Source organism: Puma concolor, chromosome D4, assembly GCF_028749965.1.
Source record: "Puma concolor isolate L17-30 chromosome D4, mPumCon1.1.hap2, whole genome shotgun sequence".
Classification (NCBI taxonomy): domain Eukaryota; kingdom Metazoa; phylum Chordata; class Mammalia; order Carnivora; family Felidae; genus Puma; species Puma concolor.
This window is the reverse complement of record NC_141679.1, coordinates 63,122,791-63,147,016: the sequence shown is the minus strand read 5'-3', so window position 1 is coordinate 63,147,016 and position 24,226 is coordinate 63,122,791. Positions and strand designations below refer to the sequence as shown.

The 24,226-nt window shown below is 37.1% G+C and overlaps 1 protein-coding gene across 2 annotated transcripts in view; it reads left to right on the top strand.

The window, feature by feature from the left end:
- TEX10 (testis expressed 10) overlaps positions 1 to 24,226 on the top strand; it is a 62,402-nt gene that overhangs the window by 22,351 nt on the left and 15,825 nt on the right. For both annotated transcript variants that reach the window (XM_025935270.2, XM_086683596.1), the window contains exons 6-11: positions 11,243 to 11,481; positions 12,238 to 12,373; positions 14,213 to 14,388; positions 15,919 to 16,096; positions 20,511 to 20,599; positions 22,293 to 22,426. In XM_025935270.2, coding sequence (XP_025791055.1) covers positions 11,243 to 11,481; positions 12,238 to 12,373; positions 14,213 to 14,388; positions 15,919 to 16,096; positions 20,511 to 20,599; positions 22,293 to 22,426 — 952 coding nt within the window. The remainder of the gene's footprint in view (positions 1 to 11,242; positions 11,482 to 12,237; positions 12,374 to 14,212; positions 14,389 to 15,918; positions 16,097 to 20,510; positions 20,600 to 22,292; positions 22,427 to 24,226) is intronic.

The window sequence follows — 24,226 nt, the reverse complement described above, 5'->3', positions numbered from 1 at the left end:
AATATTTTTTCATCCCCTCACTTTCAATCTGCACATGTCGTTAGGTCAGAAACGAGTCTTTTGTAGGCAGCATATAGTTGGGTCTTGTTTTTTTAATCCACTCTGTCACCCTGTGTCTTTTTTTTTTTTTTTTTTTTAAATTTTTTTTTTTCAACGTTTATTTATTTTTGGGACAGAGAGAGACAGAGCATGAACGGGGGAGGGGCAGAGAGAGAGGGAGACACAGAATCGGAAACAGGCTCCAGGCTCCGAGCCATCAGCCCAGAGCCTGACGCGGGGCTCGAACTCACGGACCGCGAGATCGTGACCTGGCTGAAGTCGGACGCTTAACCGACTGCGCCACCCAGGCGCCCCACCCTGTGTCTTTTGATTGGATCATTTAGTCCATTTACATTCAAAGTAAATATTGAATAGATATGTATTTACTGCCATTTTGTTACTTGTTTTATGGTTGTTCCTGTAGATTTTCTCTGATCCTTTCTCTTCTCTTGCTCTCTTTCATAGTTAGTTTGCTTTCTCTAGTGATATACTTGGATTCTTTTCTCTTTATTCTTTGCATATCTATTACTGATGTTTGATGTGTGGTTATCATTAGGTTTGCACATAACATCTTCTACATGCATATAGCAGTCTATATTAAGTTGATGATCATTTAAGTTTATACTGTTATTTACTCCTCTTCCTCCCATGTTTTAGGTACATGGTTTCATATTTTACATCCTTCTATTTTATGAATCCCTTAACTGAATATTTACAAATACATTTATTCTTATTGCTTATGTGTTTTCTACTTTTTGTACTCTCACTTATGGTCTTCCTTTTCATTCAGAGTCCCCTTTAAACATTTCTTGTAGGGCTGGTTTAGTGGTCATGCGCTCCTTTAGTTTTTGTCTGAGAAACTCTTCTATCTCTCCTTCTATTCTGGATATTCTTGGCCACAGATTTTTCCCTTTCAGTGTGTTGAATATATCCTGCTGTACTCCTTTCTGGCCTGCAAAGTTTCTGCTGAAAAATCCACTGATACCCCTGTAGGGTTCACTTGTATGTAACTGTCTTACTTTCTCATGGTCCTTTAAAAATTTTTTCTTTATCACTACTTTTTGCCATTTTAATTACTATGTTTGTTGGTGTGGATGGCCATGGTTTGAATTGGGAGTGGGGGGAGGGTCTCTTTTTCCTGAATCTGGATCTCTGTACCTTCCCCAGACTAGGGAAGTTTTCAGGTATTATTTCTTCAAATAAATTTTCTTCGCTCTTATCTCCTCTTCTGAGATCCCTATAATGCAGATTGTTACTATGCTGGATGGAGTCACTGAGTACCCTAAGACTATTCTCAGTTTGCATAAGTTTCTTTCCTCTTATTTACTCAGCTTGGTTACCTTCCATTACTCTGTCTTCCAGGTCATTAATTCATTCTTTGCTTTGTCTAGCCTGATATTTATTCCATCCAGTGTATCTTAAATTTCATTTTCTGTGTTCTTGATCTCTGATTAGTTCTTTTTATTTTTTGACAGTCTTACTGATGTTCTCCATTCTTTTCTCCAATCCAATGTCTTTCTTTCTTTTTTTTTTTTTTTTAAGTAAGCTTTGTTTTCAGTGCAGAGCCCAACATGGGGCGTGAACTCAGGACCTTGAGATCAAGGCCCGAGCGGAGATCAAGTGTCAGATGCTTAACCAACTGAGCCACCCAGGTGCGCTTCTCCTGTATCTTAAATTCTCTATCAGGCATATTACTTATTTTCACTTTGGTCTCTTGCTGTGGTTTGGTCCTGGTCTTTCATTTGGGAGATGTTTCTCTGTCTCCTCATTTTGCCTGACTTCCTGTGTCTGTTTCTGTGTGTTAGGGAAGTCAGCTGTTTCTTTTGCTCTTAACAATAATAGTCTCTTAAAGAAGAGGTCCTGTAGTGCCCGGCAATGCAGTGTCCCGTTTCCCAAGGCCTGATGCTTCAAGAGAGTGTCTCCTATGTGTTTTGTGTGTGCTCTCCATTTGCGTCTTGGCCTCTTTTTCCTTTAGTTTACAGAAGCTCTCTTTGCTCATTGTGTACAGTGTTTGATCCTTGGCAGGGGTGGGACACTGTTTATTTGTTTAAATGTTTATTTGTTTGGCGGGGTGCGGGGGATGAGTTAGGGACAGAGAGAGAGGGAGACACAGAATCCGAAGCAGGCTCCAGGCTCTGAGCTGTTAGCAAGAGCCTGACATGGGGCTTAAATACATGAACTGTGAGATCATGACCTGAGCCAAAGTTGGACGTACAGCTGGCTGAGCCACCTAGGTGCCCCCAGGTGGAACACATTTTAATAAGGGGTGTAGTGGTCTGCTTATGAAAGGAGACCTGCCATTACTGCTGCCAGAACTGAGGTCCTGCAAAACATGAGTGTCAGGAGATGTGGCATTGGCAGAGTTTGTGCTGGGTTTCTTGGGGAGGGGCCTGCAGCGCTAGGACTCAGGCCTGCATGTGACTGGGAAGGGCATATCTGCTGAATTGTCATGGGTTGGGGGGTGTTGGATATGGTGGAGGGTGTGGGATGTTTTGGCAGGGGTGGGATGTAAGGAGGCTTGGCAGGTTAGGTTAGGAGTGGTAGCACGGGGCTGTTTCCTGTTGGTGGCTATTTATGCTGAAGGGAGAAGAGGGAAATGACCCTTGCCAGGTCCTTTGTTCCTAGAGGGGTCTCCCTGTGACCTCAGCCTCTCTGGGCCATGCTTTGAGATGAGCAAATCGCAAATCACTCTCCCTCTTGTCTGCTCTTGAGTTTTCCAGTTGCTGATACTATGCTGTATTTGCACGGGCTGTTTGTCCTGCTCTCTTTAATTGTGGGAACTCTGCTTCCTAATGTCTTCTGGGCTTTCTCAGAGCCAAGTCTGCCGATTTTTAAAATTTCAGGCTTTAAGTCCCGCTGGTTTTTGAGAACTACAAAATTCAGCCCCTCTCATTTTCAAAGGCAAATATTCCAGGGATTCATCCTCCCTGTTCAAGGGCTCCCCTATGTGAAGTCTGTTTTCTGCCCTTCTCTATGCCACCATCTCCTTCTCCATTGTGTCAAATAGCCATGGTCCATTTTGCTTCCAGACTGTCTTTGCCCTTCCTACCTTCTTTAATATGTCCCCTTCCCTGCTTTTAGTTGTGGAATTTGTTCTGCCAGTTTCTGGATGGTTTCCTAGGTAATTTACACTGATACGGGTGTTATCTAGTTGTATCCGTGGGAGGAGGCAAGCTTAGGGTCCTCCTACTAGTACTGCCATTTTCCCAGACAACTTTGCAGTTGTGGGATTTTTAGCAAAAATAGATTGGCAATATAACTGGCTTATTTTTTACAAGATTCCCTAGGGATTCATTTTTAGGGATTTTGGGCTGCTCTTTTACTTCATAAGGAGCTGCATCGAATACTGAGATAATCTGTGGAGGGCAACAAAAGTTAAAGTTGGGGGGACAACGTTGGCTTTGGCCAGTGGTCTTCATTCTTATTCATATAACCTCAGTTAATTTTTTACTGATGTCTAAATTTGTTCATCTTTGGTTCAAATACAAAGGATAGTATTGATTTTTATTGTGGTAAAATATACATAACATGAAATTTGAGCTTTTTAAAAAAATGTTTATTTTGAGAGAGACAAGCGTGCGTGCAAGTCAGAGAGGGGCAGGGAGAGAAGAAGGTAGAGAATCCCAAGCAGCCTCTGTGCTATCAGCACAGAGGCCCTTGTGAGGCTTGATTTCATGAATCATGAGGTCATGACCTGAGCCAAAGTTGGACGCTTACCTGACTGAGCCTCCCAGGTGTCCCTTTACCTTTTTAACTTAATCACTTGTATGTGTTCACTTCAGTAGTATTAAGTATATTTACATTGTTATGCAACCATCACTACCATCCATTTCCAGAAATATTTTCATTTTCCCAACTTGAAAGTGTATCGGTTAAAAAATAACTCACCATTGTCCCCTACCACCAGCTCTTGGGAACCACTGCTCTACTTTTTATCTCTAATTTGACTCTTCTAGGTATCTCATAGAAGTAGAATCATAAAATACATTTCCTTTTGTATCTGGTGTAATTTCACTTAGGAAAATGTCTTCAAGGTTCATCCGTATTATAGCATGTACCAGCATTTCATTTCTTGTTTTTTTAAATAGGTTTTATTTTTTGGAGCAGTTTTAGTTTCAAAGTAAAATTGAACAGAAAGTACATACAGAACTGTCGTGTACTCCTCCCAGAAATGCATAGCCTTTCTTCTATCGTGCACCATAGTTTTACATTTGTTAGAATCTATGTACCTGCATGGACACATCTCAAATCTGTCGTTTACCTTAGGGTTCCCTGGTGGTAGTAACATTCTGTGAGTTTTGACAAATGTAAAATGATGTGTATCTGCCTTGTTGGTATCATATAGGATAGTTTCACTGCCCTAAAAATCCTGTTCTCTGCCTATTCATCCCTCCCCATGTTTTTTTCATGACTTGATAGCTCTTTTTATGTTTATTTTTGAGAGAGTGTGTGAGCATGCACAAGTGAGGGGTGGGGCAGAGAGAGAGGGAGATGCAGAATCTTAAGCAGGCTCCAGGCTGTCAGCGTGGGGCTTGAACCCATGAACCTGGGAGATCTTGACCTGAGTCAGATGCTCGATGAGCCACCCAGGCACCCTGATAGCTCTCTTAAGTGCTAAGTAATGTTTCATTATATGGGTAGGTCACAGTTTATGTACGCACTCGCCTACTTCCTGAAGGATCTCTTGGTTGCTTCCATGTTTTCCTTCCTTTTTAAGGCTAAATAATACTCCACTGTATGTATATACCATATTTTGTTTATCCATTCATCTGTCAATGCACTTTTGGTTGGTTTCCACCTTTTGGTTATTGGGAATGATGCTGTTGTAAACATTGGTCTTCAAATATCCATTTGAGTTCCTGCTTTCAGTTCTTCCCTGTATATCAAAGGATATAATTTATCATTGAAAATACAGACATTTAAAAATGCATTGTAGTCATCTGTAAGAAAACTCTTTTTTTGCTCAAAATGTATGAACCTACGTGGTGATGGTCTTTAACAAGATAATTCTAATATGTACTGGGAGCAGATACTATAACTGAACTAACATGAGTTCATTCCTTGGTGAGTTCTAGAGATGCAGTGGTCACACAAAGAAAACCATTTGCTACAAATAAGGACATCATGGGGAATAGCTTCCAAATCCATGACTCCCTGAATATGGGTGAGCAGGTTCTTTTTATTTGGGGTTTAGGATGAGTATTCAGAAAGGGGGGCTTTGTCATCGCATGTACAGGCAGGCATAAATTTGCACAGACATACTTAGACTGTTTTTGCATTCCTTTTGTTCCCTTAAAATCCTTAACTACTAAAGTTTTTGCATTTCTTTGTACTTCTGCTAGGAAGTTTTGTAAAAAGTGTCCTTAGGCTTAGTAGAACCAGTGGGGCATAGATCACAGAAATTAGCTGGGGCCTAAATGACTTCTCTTGTGTCCTGAAAACTGTGTCTTTCTTTTACTTGGGACTCCAAATCTTTCTGTTCACAACAGCTAAGTCTTGCCTTTGGTGTGTGAATCGGCTTGTGAGAGCAAGCTGACTGGAGTCATCCACTAGTTGGGATGATTTTCTAGTATGCTGGGAAAATTAGTTTCTTTTTTGAGTGGGAATGGAGAGCTTTGATTTGGCAAGTTGTCATTAAGTGGTGGTTTGGTTGTTGGGAATTTAGTGCAAAGGGTATTAGAAAAAGATTGATTTTCTGCTTATGGCAGTGACAAAGTTTTTTTAGAAATTTTATTTTTTTTAATAGGTGTACTTTTTCCTTTCTCCTTTTTTTTTTTTTTTTGTTTAAATTTTATTTATTTTTGAGGGGGGGGCATAGAGGGAGAGAGAGAGAATCCCAAGCAGTCTCCACACTGTCAACACAGAGCCTGACACAGGGCTTGAACTCCTGAACCATGAGATCATGACCTGAGCCGAAATCAAGAGTTGGATGCTTAACCTACTGAGCCACCCAGGCTCCCTTATTTGTTTTAAAAAAGTGAGCTATGTTAAAGAAACATAATAAATACTAGTTCAGACTGTATATGAATGATTACATTTTAGAAAAAGTTACTGGCAAATAAATTTATTTGTGGGACCCTGAAGACAGAATAGAGCCCAGAGAAAGAGTGCAGCAGGAATTGAGTACTTAAAGAAGCAGAATTCAAAAGGAAATTGACTTGCAGTTACATGTATAGAAGAAATCTGAGCTTCCTATAATTAAAATTGAGTAGCAATGCCTGTTAAGGCCAAAAGAAAAGATATTTGGAAGAGTATAAAGTTTATTTGGTAAAAAGGAAGTTTATTGGATGTATTATATGTAGAAAGTTTTCCTAACTAGCTTGTTTGTTTTTTTAAGTTCATCTTTATTTATTTTGTGAGAGATAGAGAGCAAGCGGTATAGGGGAAGAGAGAGAGGGAGACAGAATCCCAAGCAGGCTGTGCACTGACAGTGCAGAGCCTGATGCATGGCGCAAACTCAGAACTGCAAGATCAAGAACCCAACTGAAGTCAGATGCTTAACTGACTGAGCCACCCAGGTACCCCTTCTAAATAGTTTAAATAAGGACTCTCATTGAATATTCAGATGAAATTTTTAGGGGCAGATACTACTTTGGGAGAACCTTAAGATAACAAATTAGGTTGGGAGTGGGAAAGAAGCTTATGGGGATATCCTATAAACAGTAGATCATAGTTGCTATTGTGAGACAGTTTGTTATAGTTAGCTGGCTTACTCTTATGTCAGTTATCTAAGACAGTGGTTCTCAAAGTGTAGTCTGTGATCTCTGGGGTCTCCAAGGCCAGAACTGTTTTCACAATTATATCATTAAGACATTGTTTGCCTTTTTGATTGTTCTGACATTTGCACTGATGGTACAAAAGCAGTGGTGGATAGGACTGCCGGTGTCTTAGCATGAACCAGGGCAATGGCGCCAACTGTACTAGTAAAACATCGTATTCTTCACCACCATGCACTCACTTAAAAATGTCCTTAATGAAGCAGTAAAAACTACTAATTTTGTTAAGTCATGACCCTTGAGAACACATTTTTTTTATATTCAGTGTGACAAAGTGTGTGTAAAGTAATTTGAATGCATACCATGGGATGATGGTTGTCTCAAGGAAGTACACTTTTGTGATTATTCTACTTGGGAGTATTTTTCTGTGACGGACATAATTTTAACTTGAAAGAATGACTACCAGACGAACTGTGGATTCAGACTTGGATATTTGGCAGTTATTTTCTCAAAATGAACAAAGAGTCTATCAATTCCAAGAAAACGGCTGACAGTATTTATGCCAGTGACAAAATTTGAGCTTGTTTCAAACCAAAATCAGTATTTTGGAGAACTTGTATCCATCACCTAAGTTCTGTCCATGTATTTCCTATGTTTATGCTCTTCATTTTTTCATATGTCGGTTTCCATCTATCTGGGACCATTCAGAATCTGCTGGAGGTTATTTTTGCTTAATTGTTTTGTCTAAAATATATATATACATATTTTTCATTTCTAAAGAGTGTTCGAGCAGAGCATAGTACTCTAGGTTTGGCAGTTTTCTTTAAGCACACTGACAATAACACTTTACTGTCTGCAGATTTTCATTTTCTGTTAAGAAGTCAGTTATGAGTCTAACTGTTGTTACTTTAAAAGCTTCCTATTCACACTCCTCATGAATTTTCTTTTTATTTTTTGCAGTTTTCACAGTGATGTATCCAGGTGGGGTTTTTGTTTTTTGTTTTTTTTTATTCTCCTTGGGATTCAGTGAACTTAAATCTGAGATCTTAAATCTTGATTGGAATATCTTTAAACAGATCTGATAAATTCTCATTATCTTAAAAAAAATTGCAGTCACATTTCTCTCCTGTAAAGACTGATTAAACATGTTAACATGTTACATTTACTTACTGCATCTTTCTTCTTTTTTTTTCTTTCTTTTTCTTTCTTTCTCTTTCTTTCTTTCTTTCTTTCTTTCTTTCTTTCTTTCTTTCTTTCTTTCCTTAAATCTCCTATGTTCTAGCTTTTAATTCTTCAGTTTTGTTCAACTGAGCTCAGACACAAATACATTGAATTTTTGTTTTTCATTTGTAGAATTTTTGTCCATTTGCTCCTAGCACCTTTTGTTGAAAAGACTTCATTGACTTCATTCTCCACTGAGTTGCTTTTGGTCTTTTGTCAGAGATGAGTTGATTATATTTTTACGGGTCTATTTTGGAGCTCTTTGTTCCATTAACCTACGTGTGTCTGTTCTTTCACCAATTCCATGCTGTCTTTGTTACTGTAGTTGTATATGGTAACTCTTGAAATTGGGTAGAATAAGTCCTCCAGCTTTGTTCTACTTCTATCTTGGGTGTTTTAGGTCTTTTGCCTTTCTGTATAAACTTCGGAATCAATTTATTGATAACTACAAGTAGCTTGCTGGGATTTTGATTTGAATTGTGTTGACTCTGTAGAGCTAATTGGGAAGAATTGTTACTCAAACCAGTGGTAGAAAGCAAAATTGGGATTACGTTTTATCTGAGAGCTGTTTTTATTTCTGGTTTACCTTTACCCTGGATAACATGAAAGTTCTGGTGTTTGGCAGGCCCTGGGCTTTGACTTTTCCCTGTGAGGCCACTAAAAGGTTACTTCAGTTTTGCAGTTTTTTCTTTGGAATTGGCAGCTGCCCTAAGGACAGAGCCTTGAGTGCTAGTATCTTGCTTTTTTCCTAGGTTTTTGGGCCCAGTAAATGTTTATTATCTTAGCTCTTGAGCTTTTGAGTTTTTTTTAATGTTTGTTTATTTTGAGAGAGAGAGAGAGAGCACAAGTGGGAGAGAGAGAGAGAGAGAGAGAGAATATCCCAAGCAGGCTCTGTGCTGTCAGCATGGAGCCTGACACTGGGTTCGATTCCATGACCACGAGATCACAATGTGAGCCAATATCAGGAGTTGGGCACTTAACTGAGCCATCCAGGTGCCCCTGCTTTTGAGGTTTTTAAAAAATTTCATCTAGTTTTAAAGTTGTTTCCAGGAAGGGGATTACCTACATTTATCATTATTGAAAATTGGAGTATCCCCAGTGGCCTGCCTCCCTCATAGAATTGATGGTTGGTATATTTACTCTTAAAAATTTGTATAAATTATTGGAGGAGCAGAATGAATTCTCCCAAATTTGTAGTGTGCATTGAGACCTTCCAGACAGTAATAAATTATGCTGCTTGAGATAAACTTATGGTAGATCTTGGAAAGCTCTACTTGTGAAGAAATGTGGCAGTTGAGTTTTGAGTGGTCTAATTAATGTTAAAATGTGCCTTGGTTTTGGGCACTGGGCCGTTTGGTGAAAAACCTTGTAGAAATTTTGGGTTTGTGGTACAGACTGCTAGTTGTCTGTCCCAGTTCTCATTCCTTTCTTAATTTCCAGTGTTTAGGAATATGACCGTGCAAAATAAAAACTAGATTTCTCATCTTCTTTTGCAGCTAGGAGTGGTTATGTGAGTAATCTGTTAAATAGTTTGGACTTTTCTCTCTGTTGTCAAACTTGTACATTGAGCTGTCTGTTGGCCATCTCTGCCTGGATTTATACCAGAAACACTGCAAGCCCAACATAATCAAAAGTAATATTTATTTTCTGGATCTCTGCTACTTCATTTATCCAGTCACCAATGCTGGAACTTCTGACTCCTCCAAATCCCACTGTCCCCAAACTCACACACATATATATACACTTCAGACTTCAAATCCAGCTAATTTTTATTCTTTCTAAATGTCCTGCCTTCCTCCCAGTCTATACCCAGCATTGACCCTGGTTCTTGCTCTTGTCATCTCTTGCCTAGATTGCTACAAGAGCCATACAATTGCTTCTTTGTTTATAGTTTTTTAAAATTTATTTTTTTTAATGTTTATTTATTTTGAGAGAGAGCACGTGCACATGCACCCAGGAGAGGGGCAGAGAGAGAGGGAGAGAATCTCAAGCAGACTCTGTGCTGTCAGCACAGAGCCTGACACAAGGCTCCATCTCATGAAGTGTGAGATCATGACCTGAGCCAAAATCAAGAGTAAGATGCTGAACCGACAGCCACCCAGGCGCCCCGTTTATAGTTTTGTAACTCTCATTTTTCCTTTTCCATCCACAGAATTGCCCATCTGAAATAAGTTTTCAGTCATGCTTGCATAATTAATTTTAGTGCCCTTAGCCTCCCAGACTCTTTGTAATGTGGTTCCATTTTACCTTTCCAGCTCATTTGTCATTCCTAACCCTACATTTGATGCTCTAATAGTACCAGATTTCTTTTTTTTTTTTAATTTTTTTAATGTTTGTTTATTTCTGAGACAGAGCAGAGCACGAGTGGGGGAGGGGCAGAGAGAGAGAGAGAGAGACAGACAGACAGACAGACACAGAATCAGAAGCAGGATCCAGGCTCTGAGCTGTCAGCACAGAGCCCGACGCAGGGCTTGAACCCATGAACCGCGAGATCATGACCTAAGCTGAAGTCAGACACTTAACCTACTGAGCCACCCAGGCACCCCTAGAGAGATTTTTTTACTTTAATTAACTTTACATTTTTCTAAACATGAAATAAATAGGGCCTGCTGTTGAATATACCGTATTCTGAAATAGGGATTTATAGTCTAAGTCACAAGTTTTCTTTTTGAAGTACTGTATTTGAGATATCTTTTTTGAAATTTTTTTCAAAGTCTGAAATAAATGTTTTATTTGGCTGGGAAAAATGATTTTCATATGTGTATCATATACGTTGTTTCAGAACATTGCTTATCTGGACCAGTCTCCTTCTGTCACACATACGGAAATTGTGGCCAGGAGAAATTAGTGATTATGTTGATGAGGTAGAAGCAGAGTCAGGATCTGCCGTGACCTACATCCAAATACAAGTATCTGCTTTAAAAAAATCTTCAAGCATGTTGAGGTTCTCAAGTCTTATCTCCAAATTGCATTTAGGATTACCAAGCATTGTTACAAAGACCTTGACCTTTTGTGTAAAGAGTAACTTGGGTAATTAACTGAGCAGGATACATTGTAATTCGTGTCTTATTAACAACCTTGATTCTATAAGGAATGGTTTATTTACAAAACAGTGGCCTAAACCTTGCCTCCATACCTGTCTTAGCAATTTATTTTAGAAGGAAATATTTTTTGACCCATTGATAGATTATTTTTAAGTATTCTAAGTGAAGCAGGCGTGGTAGATATAACGTGTTATAGATGTATTTGTCTTTGTTTGTTTTTAGCATCAAGCATTGCACAATTCTCTCCAATAATGTAGATCATCTCTTACTGAATTTAACGCTGTCTGATATCATGGTCTCCTTGGCAAATGCCTCAACTTTACAGAAGGATTCCAACTGGATAGAAATGATAAGGAAATTTGTGACAAAGACCCTTGAGGATGGCTTTAGGCTAAATAGTAAGCAGCTAAACAGATTGCTTGGAGTATCATGGAGATTAATGCAGATACAACCTAACAGAGGTAGGTGTTCTTGCTTTGTCCTTATTTAAGAGAGGAGCTCTTATGCATGCTATTAGGATCTAGCTTTGAATTGATGACTTTCACACATTTCATGTAGACAAGTTAATTACATTCAAACCTTAAAAGTTAGCTAGTATAATTATAAATGGACTATCTGCTTGAACACTGAAATGGTTACTACTCAGGGCATCTCTTTCTCAGGTGAGTAGGTCCACTGTGAAGCAATATGATTAAATTTCTAGTAGATTACAGACTTGAGTAAAAGGAGGTAGGTATTACTTCAGAATGGTATTGAGCCTAATGATTAAGAAATACACTTTTCTGGTCTAGTTTGATTAGAAATTGAGCACTTTCCCCTTTTATCCATATAGAATGAATTGAATCCTGCCTGTCTCTACCTTTCTGCTAGCCTGAAGTTATATCACATAAAGTCTATTTTTAGTGTGATTTACGAATTCTTTTCATTCAAAAACAAAGCTTTCCTGTTTGGTTCCCATCTTATTCATCTTTCTAATATCTTGGTTTTTGTCATCATTACATAGGTTTGTTGTCCCTTACAAAAATTACACTGTAGTCTCAGGTTGCAGTCTGACTTTTATATTAACTCATTACTATTGGACTTCAGTGGTAGTATCAGTTTGTGACTAAGATCTGCTTTGTCATAGGAACAAAGTAAAGTGCTTCTGTGCTTTTAGAGGAATTTGGGAGCTGGTGAAGAAACATTTTTGATTAATATACAGTTGTTTTTGTATTTAGAGGCTACAGAGTCTCTCATCAAGGCAGTTTATACATTGTATCAGCAGAGAGGCCTTCTCCTTCCAGTTCGAACTTTGTTACTAAAGTTTTTCAGTAAAATCTATCAAAAAGAAGAACTGAGATCTTACAGAGTCAGGTAAGGTTTCATTTATTTTACCTTTCTTTTTTGGTGGAGTTATTTTGTAGTCTACTTAAGATACTAGAATGGTAAAAATCTTTGGAGATGTTCATTCTTTTTATTTTGTTTGGCTGCATATAAGAAAAGATATAAAATTGTATATAGAAACATGCATAGTAGTGCCAGTAATCTTTATGTGCACCACCAGCAGATAAAAGCCTCTTTGAGCTTATATTTCCACTTGTCCACTTACAACTTAAGGTCAGTTGGAGTAACCTATAGCAGCCTCAGCTTTTCTTTTGCTTTTGCTTTCTTCTGCTTTTGCTTTTCTTTTGCTTTCTGTAAAAACTATGGAGTTCGAACCATTAGCTATTAGTGGCATATTGGGGCATATGGTGTAAGAATGAAGACGATAGAAGATGAAAAAGTTTCGGGCTTAGTTTGGTGCTATCAGTTGAGATGGATAACACAAAGAGTAGAACTAAGGAATTAATTTTTTGATATGGTGAATTTGAGATATAGTTTGGAAGTCCGGAAGATATGTTTAGGTGGAAGATAAGGTTTGGGGATACCTGAGCATATGTAGGTAGTTGTTGAAACATATTTGAGTCTTTAGTAGAAGCCGGGTGCTTTTCATAATTCATCTAAATCTCATATTCCTACTTTGAGGTGTAGATACTGTTACTTTCGTTTTGTAGGAGGAAACTGAAGCTTAGTTTAATAAGTTGGTGAGTGTCCTATAATTAATGGGAAACAGAGCTGAGACTTAAGTTTAGGTCTGACAGCAAAGGTCATGCTTAATTCACTAAGCTCTTGGGGTACAGCAGAAGTGATTGCCGTTGCCTGAGTGAAGAGACATTGGAGCTTAAGCAAGTATAAGTACAGTTGATCCTTGAACAGTGTGGGGATTAGGGACACTGACCCCCCCTCCCCATTACAGTTGAAAAACTGTATGTAACTTTTGACTCCCTCAGAACTTAACTACTAATAGCCTACTGTTGACTAGAAGCCTTACCGATAAGTTGATAAACATATTTTGTATGTTATATATATTATATATTGTATTCTTACAATAATACCTAGCTTAATGTTTTCAGTGTTTCTAGGGTGTGCAGTTTGTGAGGTTTTCACAAAAAAATTTCCAGTATATTTATTGAAAAAAACCTGCATGTAAGCAGACCCATGCAGTTCAAAACCATATTGTTCAAAGGTCAACTGTATACTGAAGAACTAAAATAACACAGGTTTGAAACCATTTAGTGTGAGAGCACCCTACATTGAATGCATTATTGAGTTAGTATAACAGCTAATACTGTAAGGATAAATAGAACACAAAGAGCAGTAGTAGTGTCTGTTTTTGAAGATAAACATGCAATTTAGATAGTGCCCCAAATTGCATGCTCTTTTTAAGTGAGTGGTTAAAACCTTGGAAAATGCTACAGCTGAATAAATGATGCTTCTGGTCTTATAAATTCTAAAATGTTTACATGAGTACATGTTGGGGCACCTGGGTGGCTCAGTCGGTTGAGCGTCCGACTTCGGCTCAGTTCATGATCTCACGGTCCGTGAGTTCAAGCCCCGCGTCGGGCTCTGGGCTGATGGCTCAGAGCCTGGAGCCTGCTTCCGATTCTGTGTCTCCCTCTCTCTCTGACCCTCCCCCGTTCATGCTCTGTCTCTCTCTGTCTCAAAAATAAATAAATGTTAAAAAAAAATTTTTTTTTAAATGAGTACATGTTGTGTTCTTGGTAGATAATAATGTTACTCTGTGGTATATTTAAGTTAAAAATTTTTTTTGTTTGTTTAAACTTATTTCTCTTGTCTTTATACTTTATTTTGTTCTTCCTTGGTGTTTCTTAGATATCGTAGTAAGGTGTTATCCCGTTGGCTGGCTGGTTTACCATTGCAGCTTGCTCATCTTGGCTCCCGAAATCCTGAGCTCTCAACACAGCTTATTGATATCATCCATACTGCAGCAGCACGAGCAAATAAAGAATTACTAAAAAGTTTACAAGCTTCTGCTCTCCGAATCTATGGTAAGAGTTTAACTGTGTAGGTAACCATTGATCTACCCTGCATTAGGAAAGAAGTTTCTTTAAAAAAAAAATTTTTTTTTTAATGTTTATTTATTTTTGAAGGAGAGAGAGACAGAGTGTGAGCGGGGGTGGGGCAGAGAGAGAGGGAGACAGAATCTGAAGCAGGCTCCAGGCTCTGAGCTTTCAGTACAAAGCCATGTGGGGCTCAAACACACAAGCTGTGAGATCATGACCTGAGCCGAAGTCGGCTGCTTAACTGACTGAGCCACCCAGGCACCCCTAGGAAAGAAGTTTCTAAGTGGAACTCTTTAGGTATGCCTTTCCTTTGAATTATTATAAATTATTCACACCATGGTTAAAGTGCCAGAACAAAATATCAAATAGTAAATTCATTTTCAATAGTAAGTATTTTTTATTAGGATACTTTTAGAAGGTTAATGGTTGTAGATGCTTCTTGGATTCTTAAATTGTCTTTTCAGCCACATGCTGTTTACAAATTCAAAACTGATCAGGTATTTAAAAAAAATTCCTTTGAAGCTTTGGCAGCAAATTAATCATAAAGGATATTTTGTATGACTTCTATATATTTATACTTTTTTATTCATCCTTGGAACTATTTTATATGTTAAGCAAAAATACCAATAAAAGCATATTGGGAGGTATTACATATATGTAATATGTATTTATTATTGAGATGTAATTCACAAACCATAAAATTTGCCCTTTTACAATGTATATTTCAGTGTTTTTAACATATTCCCAAAGTTGTGCAGTCACCACTGTCTGATTCCAGAATATTTTTATCACCCCAAAAAGAAATTAAACCCATTAGTAGTCCTTCTCCAGCTCCTGGCAACCACCAATCTACTTTCCAGTCTCTATGGATTTGCCTGTTCTGGACATTTGTTATAAATGGAATTACATAATGTAGAGCCTTTTGAATCTGGCTACTTTCACTTAATGTACTGTTGGCAGTATACATGCATATTGTAGTGTGCATGTATCTGTACTTTTTTTTTTTTTTTTTGCTGAGTACTAGTATTCCACTCTATGAATCTGTCACTTATGTTTACCCATTCATTAAGTGATGGACATTTGGTATGCTTCCATCCTTTTTGGGTTATATTTTTAAGTCTTTTTTTTTCAGTACTGCTTATATGTAGATGTCTTCTGTTTTAAATTAGGTTGGTATTGTAATTGTCACTGTTTAGCAAAAGCGCTTGTTTTTTACCGTTTTACTTTGGTTCAATCCCTTTACCCCATCAAAGTTATTATTTCAGACATTGACACTTGGATGTTGTGGAATTATTACAGTGTTAAATAAATATATCTTTAATAATGTTCATTGTTTTACTTTAGAAAATAGTTTAAGTCCTACATATACTTTATGATAAAACTTTTTTATGTAGATGATAAGTTGAAATTCAGTTTAATACAGTAAAAAGTAAGCAAGCACTCAATCTGCTTTACTAACTTAATCTCTGTATATCTTTTATAGTTGACTTTAATATGTGTTACCTACCCCACTAGATCCACAAGAAGGCACTGTGGTGGTTCTTCCAGCAGACTCTCAGCAGCGTTTGGTCCAGCTTGTATATTTTCTACCAAGTCTGCCTGCTGATTTACTTTCTCGGTTAAGTCGTTGCTGTATTATGGGAAGACTCAGTTCAAGTTTGGCTGCCATGCTTATCGGGATACTGCACATGAGGTAGCATCCTCAAGTGAGCTATATTTTAAGTATATAGTCTTTTCTCCCATGTCTTTTACTGGCAGTGTGTAAATTACAGAAGGCTTATACTGCTACTAACTTCATTTGCTTCATTTGCTCTTAATGCAACATTTAAAACTCTTCATCCTATTATTGCTAGATAAAGTTCACTGGAGTAAGACTGTTTCAAGTTTTTTAGTGATTTGTATAGATAGAAATTATCTATAATTTGTACATAATGTACAGATTTAAAATTCTCAAAAGCCTGTAGTAAGGGTTCAGTGGCAGGTGAGAGTACTGTGCTTAAATAAAACCTTTGGTGTTAATGGGATTGTGATACAGACCACCTTTTCAGGGACCTCCAAATTTAACGTAGCTGGTGAAATAAATATGTTTGTGACTCAGGCGAGGAATCAGTTGAAATCTCTTTTTGTGTGTGTGTGGTTAAATGTAGATAACATAAAACTTAACCATTTTAACCGGTTTTAAGTATACAGTTAAAACTGTGCAGTGGCATTAAGTACTTTCACATTGTTGTGCAGCCAGCACCGCTGTCCATCTCCACAACTTTTTTATCATTCCAAACTGAAACTCTGCATGCGTTAAAGAGTAACTCCTCATCCCCCTCTCCCCCGGCCCTTAGTAACCACTGTTCTATCTTCATGATAAAAAAATAAATAAATTAATGTTTATTTTTGAGAGAGAGAGAGAGAGAGAGAGAGAGAGAGAGAGAGAGAGAGAGAGATCACGCGATGGGGAGGGGCAGAGAGAGGGAGATACAGAATCCAAAGCAAGGCTCCAGGCTTCAGTCTGTCAGCACAGAGTCCAGCGTGGGGCTTGAACTCACAAACTGAACTGTGAGATCATGATCTGAGCCAAAGTCAGACTCTTAACCGACTGAGCCACCCAGACACCCCTTCATGATTTAGAGTATTCTAAGTACCTCATATAAATGGAATCATACTATATATGACCTTTTGTGTCTTGCTTATTTCACTCAGCATAACTCTTCAAGGTACATCCACATCATATCATGTATCAGAATTTCCTTTTTAAGGTTGACTTAATGTTCCAGTATATGTATATACTACATTTTATTTATTTTTCCCTTGATGGAAACTTGGTTGTTTCCATCTTCTAGCTTTTGTGAATAATGCTGCTGTGATCATTGGTGTACAGATATCTGTTTGAGTCCTTGCTTTAAATTCTTTTGGCTGTATACCCAGAAGTGGAATTGTTGGGTCACATGGTAATTCTCTTTAATTCTTCGAGGAACTGCTGTAACGTGTTCCACAGTGGCTGCATCATTTTACTCTTAAATGTTTTATAACAGTGTTTCATATTGTGGGTATTCAAAGTATCCTTAAACACCTTATGTTTGTATCATTAGGCATAATATTTTTAGTGTTCAGTAAGATTTATTATTGATTGTGGCTCATAGGGTCTAATATGGTTTTAGGGAGAAATTGAAATCTAGGTGGTACCTGAAAAGTTTAAAGACTAATAACTTCCTTGTGACTTGTACAATACAGATCCTCTATCCTGGTTAAATAGGAGTAGCTCACTTTATTGGTAGACTTCCTTTAGCTTGTTTGACAGTCACCTCTTACCATTATAAGACATATCTTGGAATCAGTCACCTAAAGTGTGATTTACCTTTCTTTTTAGCTAGCAGAAGAGAGCTATCGGCGATGTGTTTGTTTATATGTGAAATTCACTCTTATTTCTTCTGTGTGCATGTGCATTAGAGAGACTTGGTCTTACCTTTAAGTGTTTTAAGCATATATTAGTTTCAGTGTTTTTCTTTCTAAGGGAAAAAAATCCTCGTCTAGTAAGCAGTTATTTAGCAGGCCTTTAAAAAAATTAAATGTGGTTTCTTTTTGTTACTGAAGTGGTTTTGTTTATTAACTTCCAGTAGAGGGCACTCTGTTCCTTTGATATAACTGGTGAAGGATCTGTTTTCACGTTGACTTAAAATCAGTTTTTGAACACTTCTTGAAACTAATTCTCTTTGGAAGCTATGTTTATATCTTTATCAATATCAGTTATGATTGACTTGATAACTTTTGCCAAGGATGTTTTCAATTTTTTTTTCTTTCTGTGGAGATTTGTGGTAACTATTGAGAAAATATATTTACAAATAGTCGGGATTCATAATCACCAAATTAAAAGCATATTGTCAATATAGTTAAGAATCCACCAAGTTAAATTCTGTTTTTTAGCAGAGTCTGTTAGTAGACTTCTCTCTCTGTAGATGTATTGTTCCCATTCAGATGAATCTCTTTTTAAAAAAATAATACAAAATTAGGACTTCGGAACTTTCTTAGGCCAGTGACATCATTATATCACTTCCTAGATTCAGAATTTAACAATAATGTTTGTTTCCCTCAGACATACACTGAGTTATTTCATATCTGGTTTTCTTTTCAAAATACCCCCTTCTGTCCTCAACTATGACTATACGCAAGCCAGTTGCTTTTCATAATCTTCCACCTGTACTGTTATAATATTCCATCTAACTTTTGCCTTTTTGCCAGATTAATTTTCCTTATTTGTAGTTCTGATGTCCTGTTTGTCTTTATCCGAGAGAGTTAACCCCAAAGAATAGTTTGTTCCATATGTGAAAAACCCATCAGCTAAAAACTGTTGGTATTCATCTTTTTATTTATTTATTTATTTATTTTTAATTTTTTTTTTTCCCAACGTTTTTATTTATTTTTGGGACAGAGAGAGACAGAGCACGAACGGGGGAGGGGCAGAGAGAGAGGGAGACACAGAATCGGAAACAGGCTCCGAACCATCAGCCCAGAGCCTGACGCGGGGCTCGAACTCACTGAGCGCGAGATCGTGACCTGGCTGAAGTCGGACGCCTAACCGACTGCGCCACCCAGGCGCCCCTGTATTCATCTTTTTAAAAGTGCAATTAGAGTTGTTGCCCCTATCTAATTTTTATCACCCACTTAAAGTCTTTTAGAGTTTGACTCCCCCTCCCCCCCATACCATTCTCCTTGCGTTTTCCCCCTTACCTTTGCTCATTCCTTATCTTCTCTGCCCCTAGTTTATTTACAGCTGGATTGGGAAACATAAGACATAAATGTGGAGAGAATCCACACTGTTAGAGAAAAATCTGACAAGGGAGAAATTTGGGACTAAGAAATTTGGCCTGGTTTTTAAGTAGGGTAAATACATGACCTCCTCTGTCAGGAACAGTTTCAGTTTAGTTCTTTTGTCCCAGCTTACCTCAGAAGTGTTCTGGCTTTGACAGTATATATGGTCATCATAATTTTAAGGGCAGTATGATATATTGCTTGTCATTTGTTGAAAGCAGTCTTTTAAATGGATTTTGCTACCTTTTTTAGCCACTGGATGGCACAGTTGCTTTCTGTTTTCACTGGGTTCAAAAGCATATTAGTTTGTTTTCTAATTACCATTTTGTACTCTTTCCCATTGTGCATTTCTGGCTTTTTAAAATAACCTCTCAGTTTTTGTTACTCCTTCCATAAGTCTTTTGCTTATTGTGGGAATAATACTCACAAAAGGGTGTTTCCATTATTTTAACTGCCCAAATTTAAAGAATGGTAATAAATATTAGCTATTTTAACAGTAAATTAAGTGCTTCTAGTTGAATTAGAAACGCCCAATTTTGTCTGACATTTATTCAGATAACTGAAAAAATTTGTAGCCTCAGCTTGTTGGATCTGATCATTCTCAGCACCCCCCCCCCCTTTTTTTTGGCCATATCTGAGACTAACATTTGTTGTCTTTTCCCTTAGCCTTAACTTGAAGAGAGTTTTTAAAGGAATCACTGGAAACTGATCCCCTACTAGGAACCACATAATCCTCATTTAATGAGAAGCTGCTTTACATTTAGCTATTCCCCTAAGTATACCATGAATACTTAGCTGTGCTATTATGACGTAGACCCAGTTACAGTTTTGCACAGTATAGGAACACATGATTATCCTAGAATGACTTTACATGGAATATTCTTTGCCTAACCTAAGATACTTTTTGCTTAGTTGGGAAACGAGCTTGTTTAAACTTAGCTCATTTAAGTAAGCAAGGTAAGACTTTATGAAAATCAAGTAGCAGCCAAACCTGCTACTGAAAAGCAAAGCTTCATCTTGGCTCCTTGGAATCTGATTTTCGAATGGCATGGAAATTTTCTAATTTATACCATATATATGGATCAGTTATGCTTTTTCATGGATATTTTGCATAAGTATGTTAGAAGTTGAACTTCCTATATTCTGGTACTTGAGCCCTTATATTTAAAGTGAATATATACTATGGGTTTTTAAGTTATTAGTGCAGATTTGTTTTGAATAAAGAAAAATAGTTATGTATTGTGCTGTTTTTCAAAGTCTTCCAAGTTGGTCACCTCTGGTAATAATTCTCCTATTGTTTGTTATAGATCATCATTTTCTGGATGGAAGTATTCAGCTAAAGACTGGTTGATGAGTGATGTGGACTATTTCAGCTTCTTATTTTCAACACTTACAGGTAAAGACATTCACCTGACAGATTAAGGAAAGGAAAAATCTGGTATAAAAGTTCCCCTAAGATTTACTGTCTTATCTGTTTGGTTCTAAGTTTTGAAGATGGTAAATAATCTATTTACCTTGAAATGATTTTTATGGCTAATAAGTGGGGATCTTTGAAGGAATATTTGTATTCTCCAGTGTCAGGCTTTTGAGGCAGGGATATACATGATTCATGTTTAAATCTCTCAGAGTACAAATACTCTGGAGGTGATTTGAATGTCACATGATTATATTTTCATTTATTTCTAAGTCTAATTTCTCAACTTGATTATCTTGCTTTACAGTGAGTTGGACATACTTGACTCTTTCAGATAGGTGCAAACCTCATTGCATACTTTAAAAAGTTGATGAACAGAATATCCATTTTAAAAATGTTTAAAATGTTCAACTTGATAGCAAGTACATCAGATTTCAGTTAGCCATTTTCTACATTCCATTGCTCAAAAGCAAAGTTAGTAAAATGAATCTACAAATAAGTTAGATGTGTAAGTATTATTACTTTTGTTTTAAATGATTGTACTGTTTCAACATTTCTGTTGTATATTTGGAGGATAAAGTACCCATTTGAGATAGAAGGCAGGGATTTTATGTTTTAATAGTGGTACGAGTCAAAAGGGTTAGTGGTTTTAGAAAGCTCATTAGGAGTCAGTACTGTGATGTGGCCATCAAACTAGATGGTGACTCTTTAGGCTTAATGTCATGGAAATACAGTGATTTGAACATCAGAGCAGGCCACATCGCTGGTATTCTGATCCTTCTGAGCACTGTCAGGGGATACTGTCAAGTTGTCTATGTAGGTCAGACCAAGTGTATGTAATAGGGGTGGTAAGAGGATCAGAAATTTTGCTGTATAAAGTGTAGTTGGAAGAACTACACATGTATTATCAAAAAAAAAAAAAAAAAAATCCAGAAGGGTTTAGGAGGGAGAGTTTTATTTTTTTTTATTTTTATTATTTTTTTATTTTTTTTTTTCAACGTTTATTTATTTTGGGGACAGAGAGAGACAGAGCATGAACGGGGGAGGGGCAGAGAGAGAGGGAGACACAGAATCGGAAACAGGCTCCAGGCTCTGAGCCATCAGCCCAGAGCCCGACGCGGGGCTCGAACTGACGGAGCGCGAGATCGTGACCTGGCTGAAGTCGGACGCTTAACCGACTGCTCCACCCAGGCGCCCCAGGAGGGAGAGTTTTAAAACATTTGAAGGGCTATTAGAGCTCCTGGGTGGCTCAGTTGGTTAAAACATTTGAAGGGCTATTATACAAAAAAATATATAGATAGTATACATATGAAGGAGTATATCATTTTACTTGTTGATTTGCTTTTTTAAACCTGCCATTAATGGAAAAGCTTATGCCTTTCACATTTTTTAAAGTAAAAGTGGTATGGTTCCCAGTATAAGGGGTAAAACTTAACTTGTTGCTGCATCATATATTAGGTCAGATCACATCCTTTGTGTACATAATTAATAGGAATTTTACTGCCTCCATTGCTAGCAATTCGTTTTTTAAAATATGTGAAAAGCAGAAACTCAGAGAAAGCAGAGTAGCTAAAGAATTTAAACTTGAAGGTACATGTCTATTTTTTAAAAATAAGACTGTCATTTGTTTTGTGATTTATTTTTTTTAAATTAACTTTCTTTGTACCTAAATTAGGGTTTTCAAAAGAGGAGTTGACTTGGCTTCAGAGCCTTCGAGGAGTTCCTCACGTCATCCAGACACAGCTTTCCCCTGTGCTTCTTTACCTTACTGACTTGGATCAGTTTTTACATCATTGGGATGTTACAGAGGTAATAGTGCATTTAAAAAGAAACTTATGATTATTAAAATTCTGTTCATCAACTACCAATAGTTCTTATATATTAGGATTGCCTTGTAGGAGATCCTTTCAGAGATAAAGAGTAGTATAAGAAATGATCCACATTTTGAGAGCACTTATCTTGGATAGGAGATATATGTTTCTAAAAGAGGAGTGTTTTTCATTACTGGTTGCACTACTAGAACAGAATAAATTAGCAGTCTGAATGGTGGAGATAAATTTATTTTCTTTTATCTAGTATAGAATGGATAGGATAGATGCTTCTATGAAAAGGGAGAATTTGACTTAAGTCTTGAAGGATGCGTAAAACTACTTGGATTTGGTATCTTTGAAGGTGACGTTTTTTAAAAGAGATTATTCTGCAATTCTTTTGGTTTTGAGAATTAGTACATAGTATATTAAAGATAATTTAAAGCCCTGTTTTTATTAAGTTTTAAAGTTCAATCTACAAATCTTATTTTTAAGATAAATACAATAACTTTAAGCAGTCTTTTAAAATGGGACTTTGATTATCCTTTTATAAACTTAGTTAAAATTTTAAACCATTTAACCTTTGTTTAAAGTCTGTTTATTTTGAGAGAGAGAGAGCATGAGCACGAGCGGGTGAGGGGCAGAGAGAGAGGGAAAGAGAGAATCCCAAGAGGTTCCGCATCATCAGCGCAGAGCCCAGTGTGGGGCTCGAACTGTGCGCTGTGAGATCATTACCTGAGCGAAATCAAGAGTTAGATGCTTAACCAACTGAGCCACTCCGGTGCCCCATCAAGCAATTCAGTTTTCTGATAAACCTTCACAAATGTTAAAATATTAAATATAGACTAAATTAAGCTTTATAAAATATGATAAACCTTTAAAAAGTTATTTTAATACTTTATTTATTTTGAGAAAGAATGAGTAGGGGCAGGACAGAGAGAGAAGGAGACAGAGAATTCCAAGCAGGCTGTGCACTGATGGCACAGAGCCTGCCATGGAGCTTGAACTCCTGAACCATGAGATTGAGACCTGTGCCAAAGTCAAGAGTTGGATGCTCAACTGACTGAGCCACCCAGGCGCCCCTATAAATATAATAAATCATAATAACTTAGGCTTTGGTACTGCTTATAGTAAAAATCAAATTAAACTCATAAGTTTTAAATTGGAATTATTAGGCTGATCTTTTACTGTAACGGAATAAATTGTGTTACATGTTACAGATATGTAAGCTAAATATGCGAAAACGTAAACATTGATATAAGGTTTTGATTCTCTAGAACATTTCTATAATAATTTCTATTATTTATTTTTTCATTTTTTTATTTCCTACATGAAAAATGCTTATGCAGTAAGAATGTACTAATATCATCCCAAGTAATTTTGGTTTGAACCTTTTTTGCAAATTCTCAGGTTATGTTCTCTGCTGGCTAGTTTCTTTTAATGATTTGGAAGGCCCTTGGTGAGAACACTGACTAATACAGTCTTTCCTTAAAGCTTATAATAGCTAGTCCAAAAGCTTTTTTTTTTTTTTTAAACCTCTTTGTCATTATTCTCAACAGGGTAGTCTCTAGATTCAAGTTACATCTTACTTTTCTATTTTGTTGCTATAACAATTGATTTTACTCAGCTGATCTATTATTTACTTCTTTTATTCTGTTCTCAATATGCTTAATATTTTCCCATCTGTTAGGACAGTACCTTTTATAGATTTATAATACACTTTTCACTTTGCATTGTTTGACTCTGATCACAATTCTTAGGTATGCCAGTGAATTTATCTTCACTTTATTGCCCTAATGGC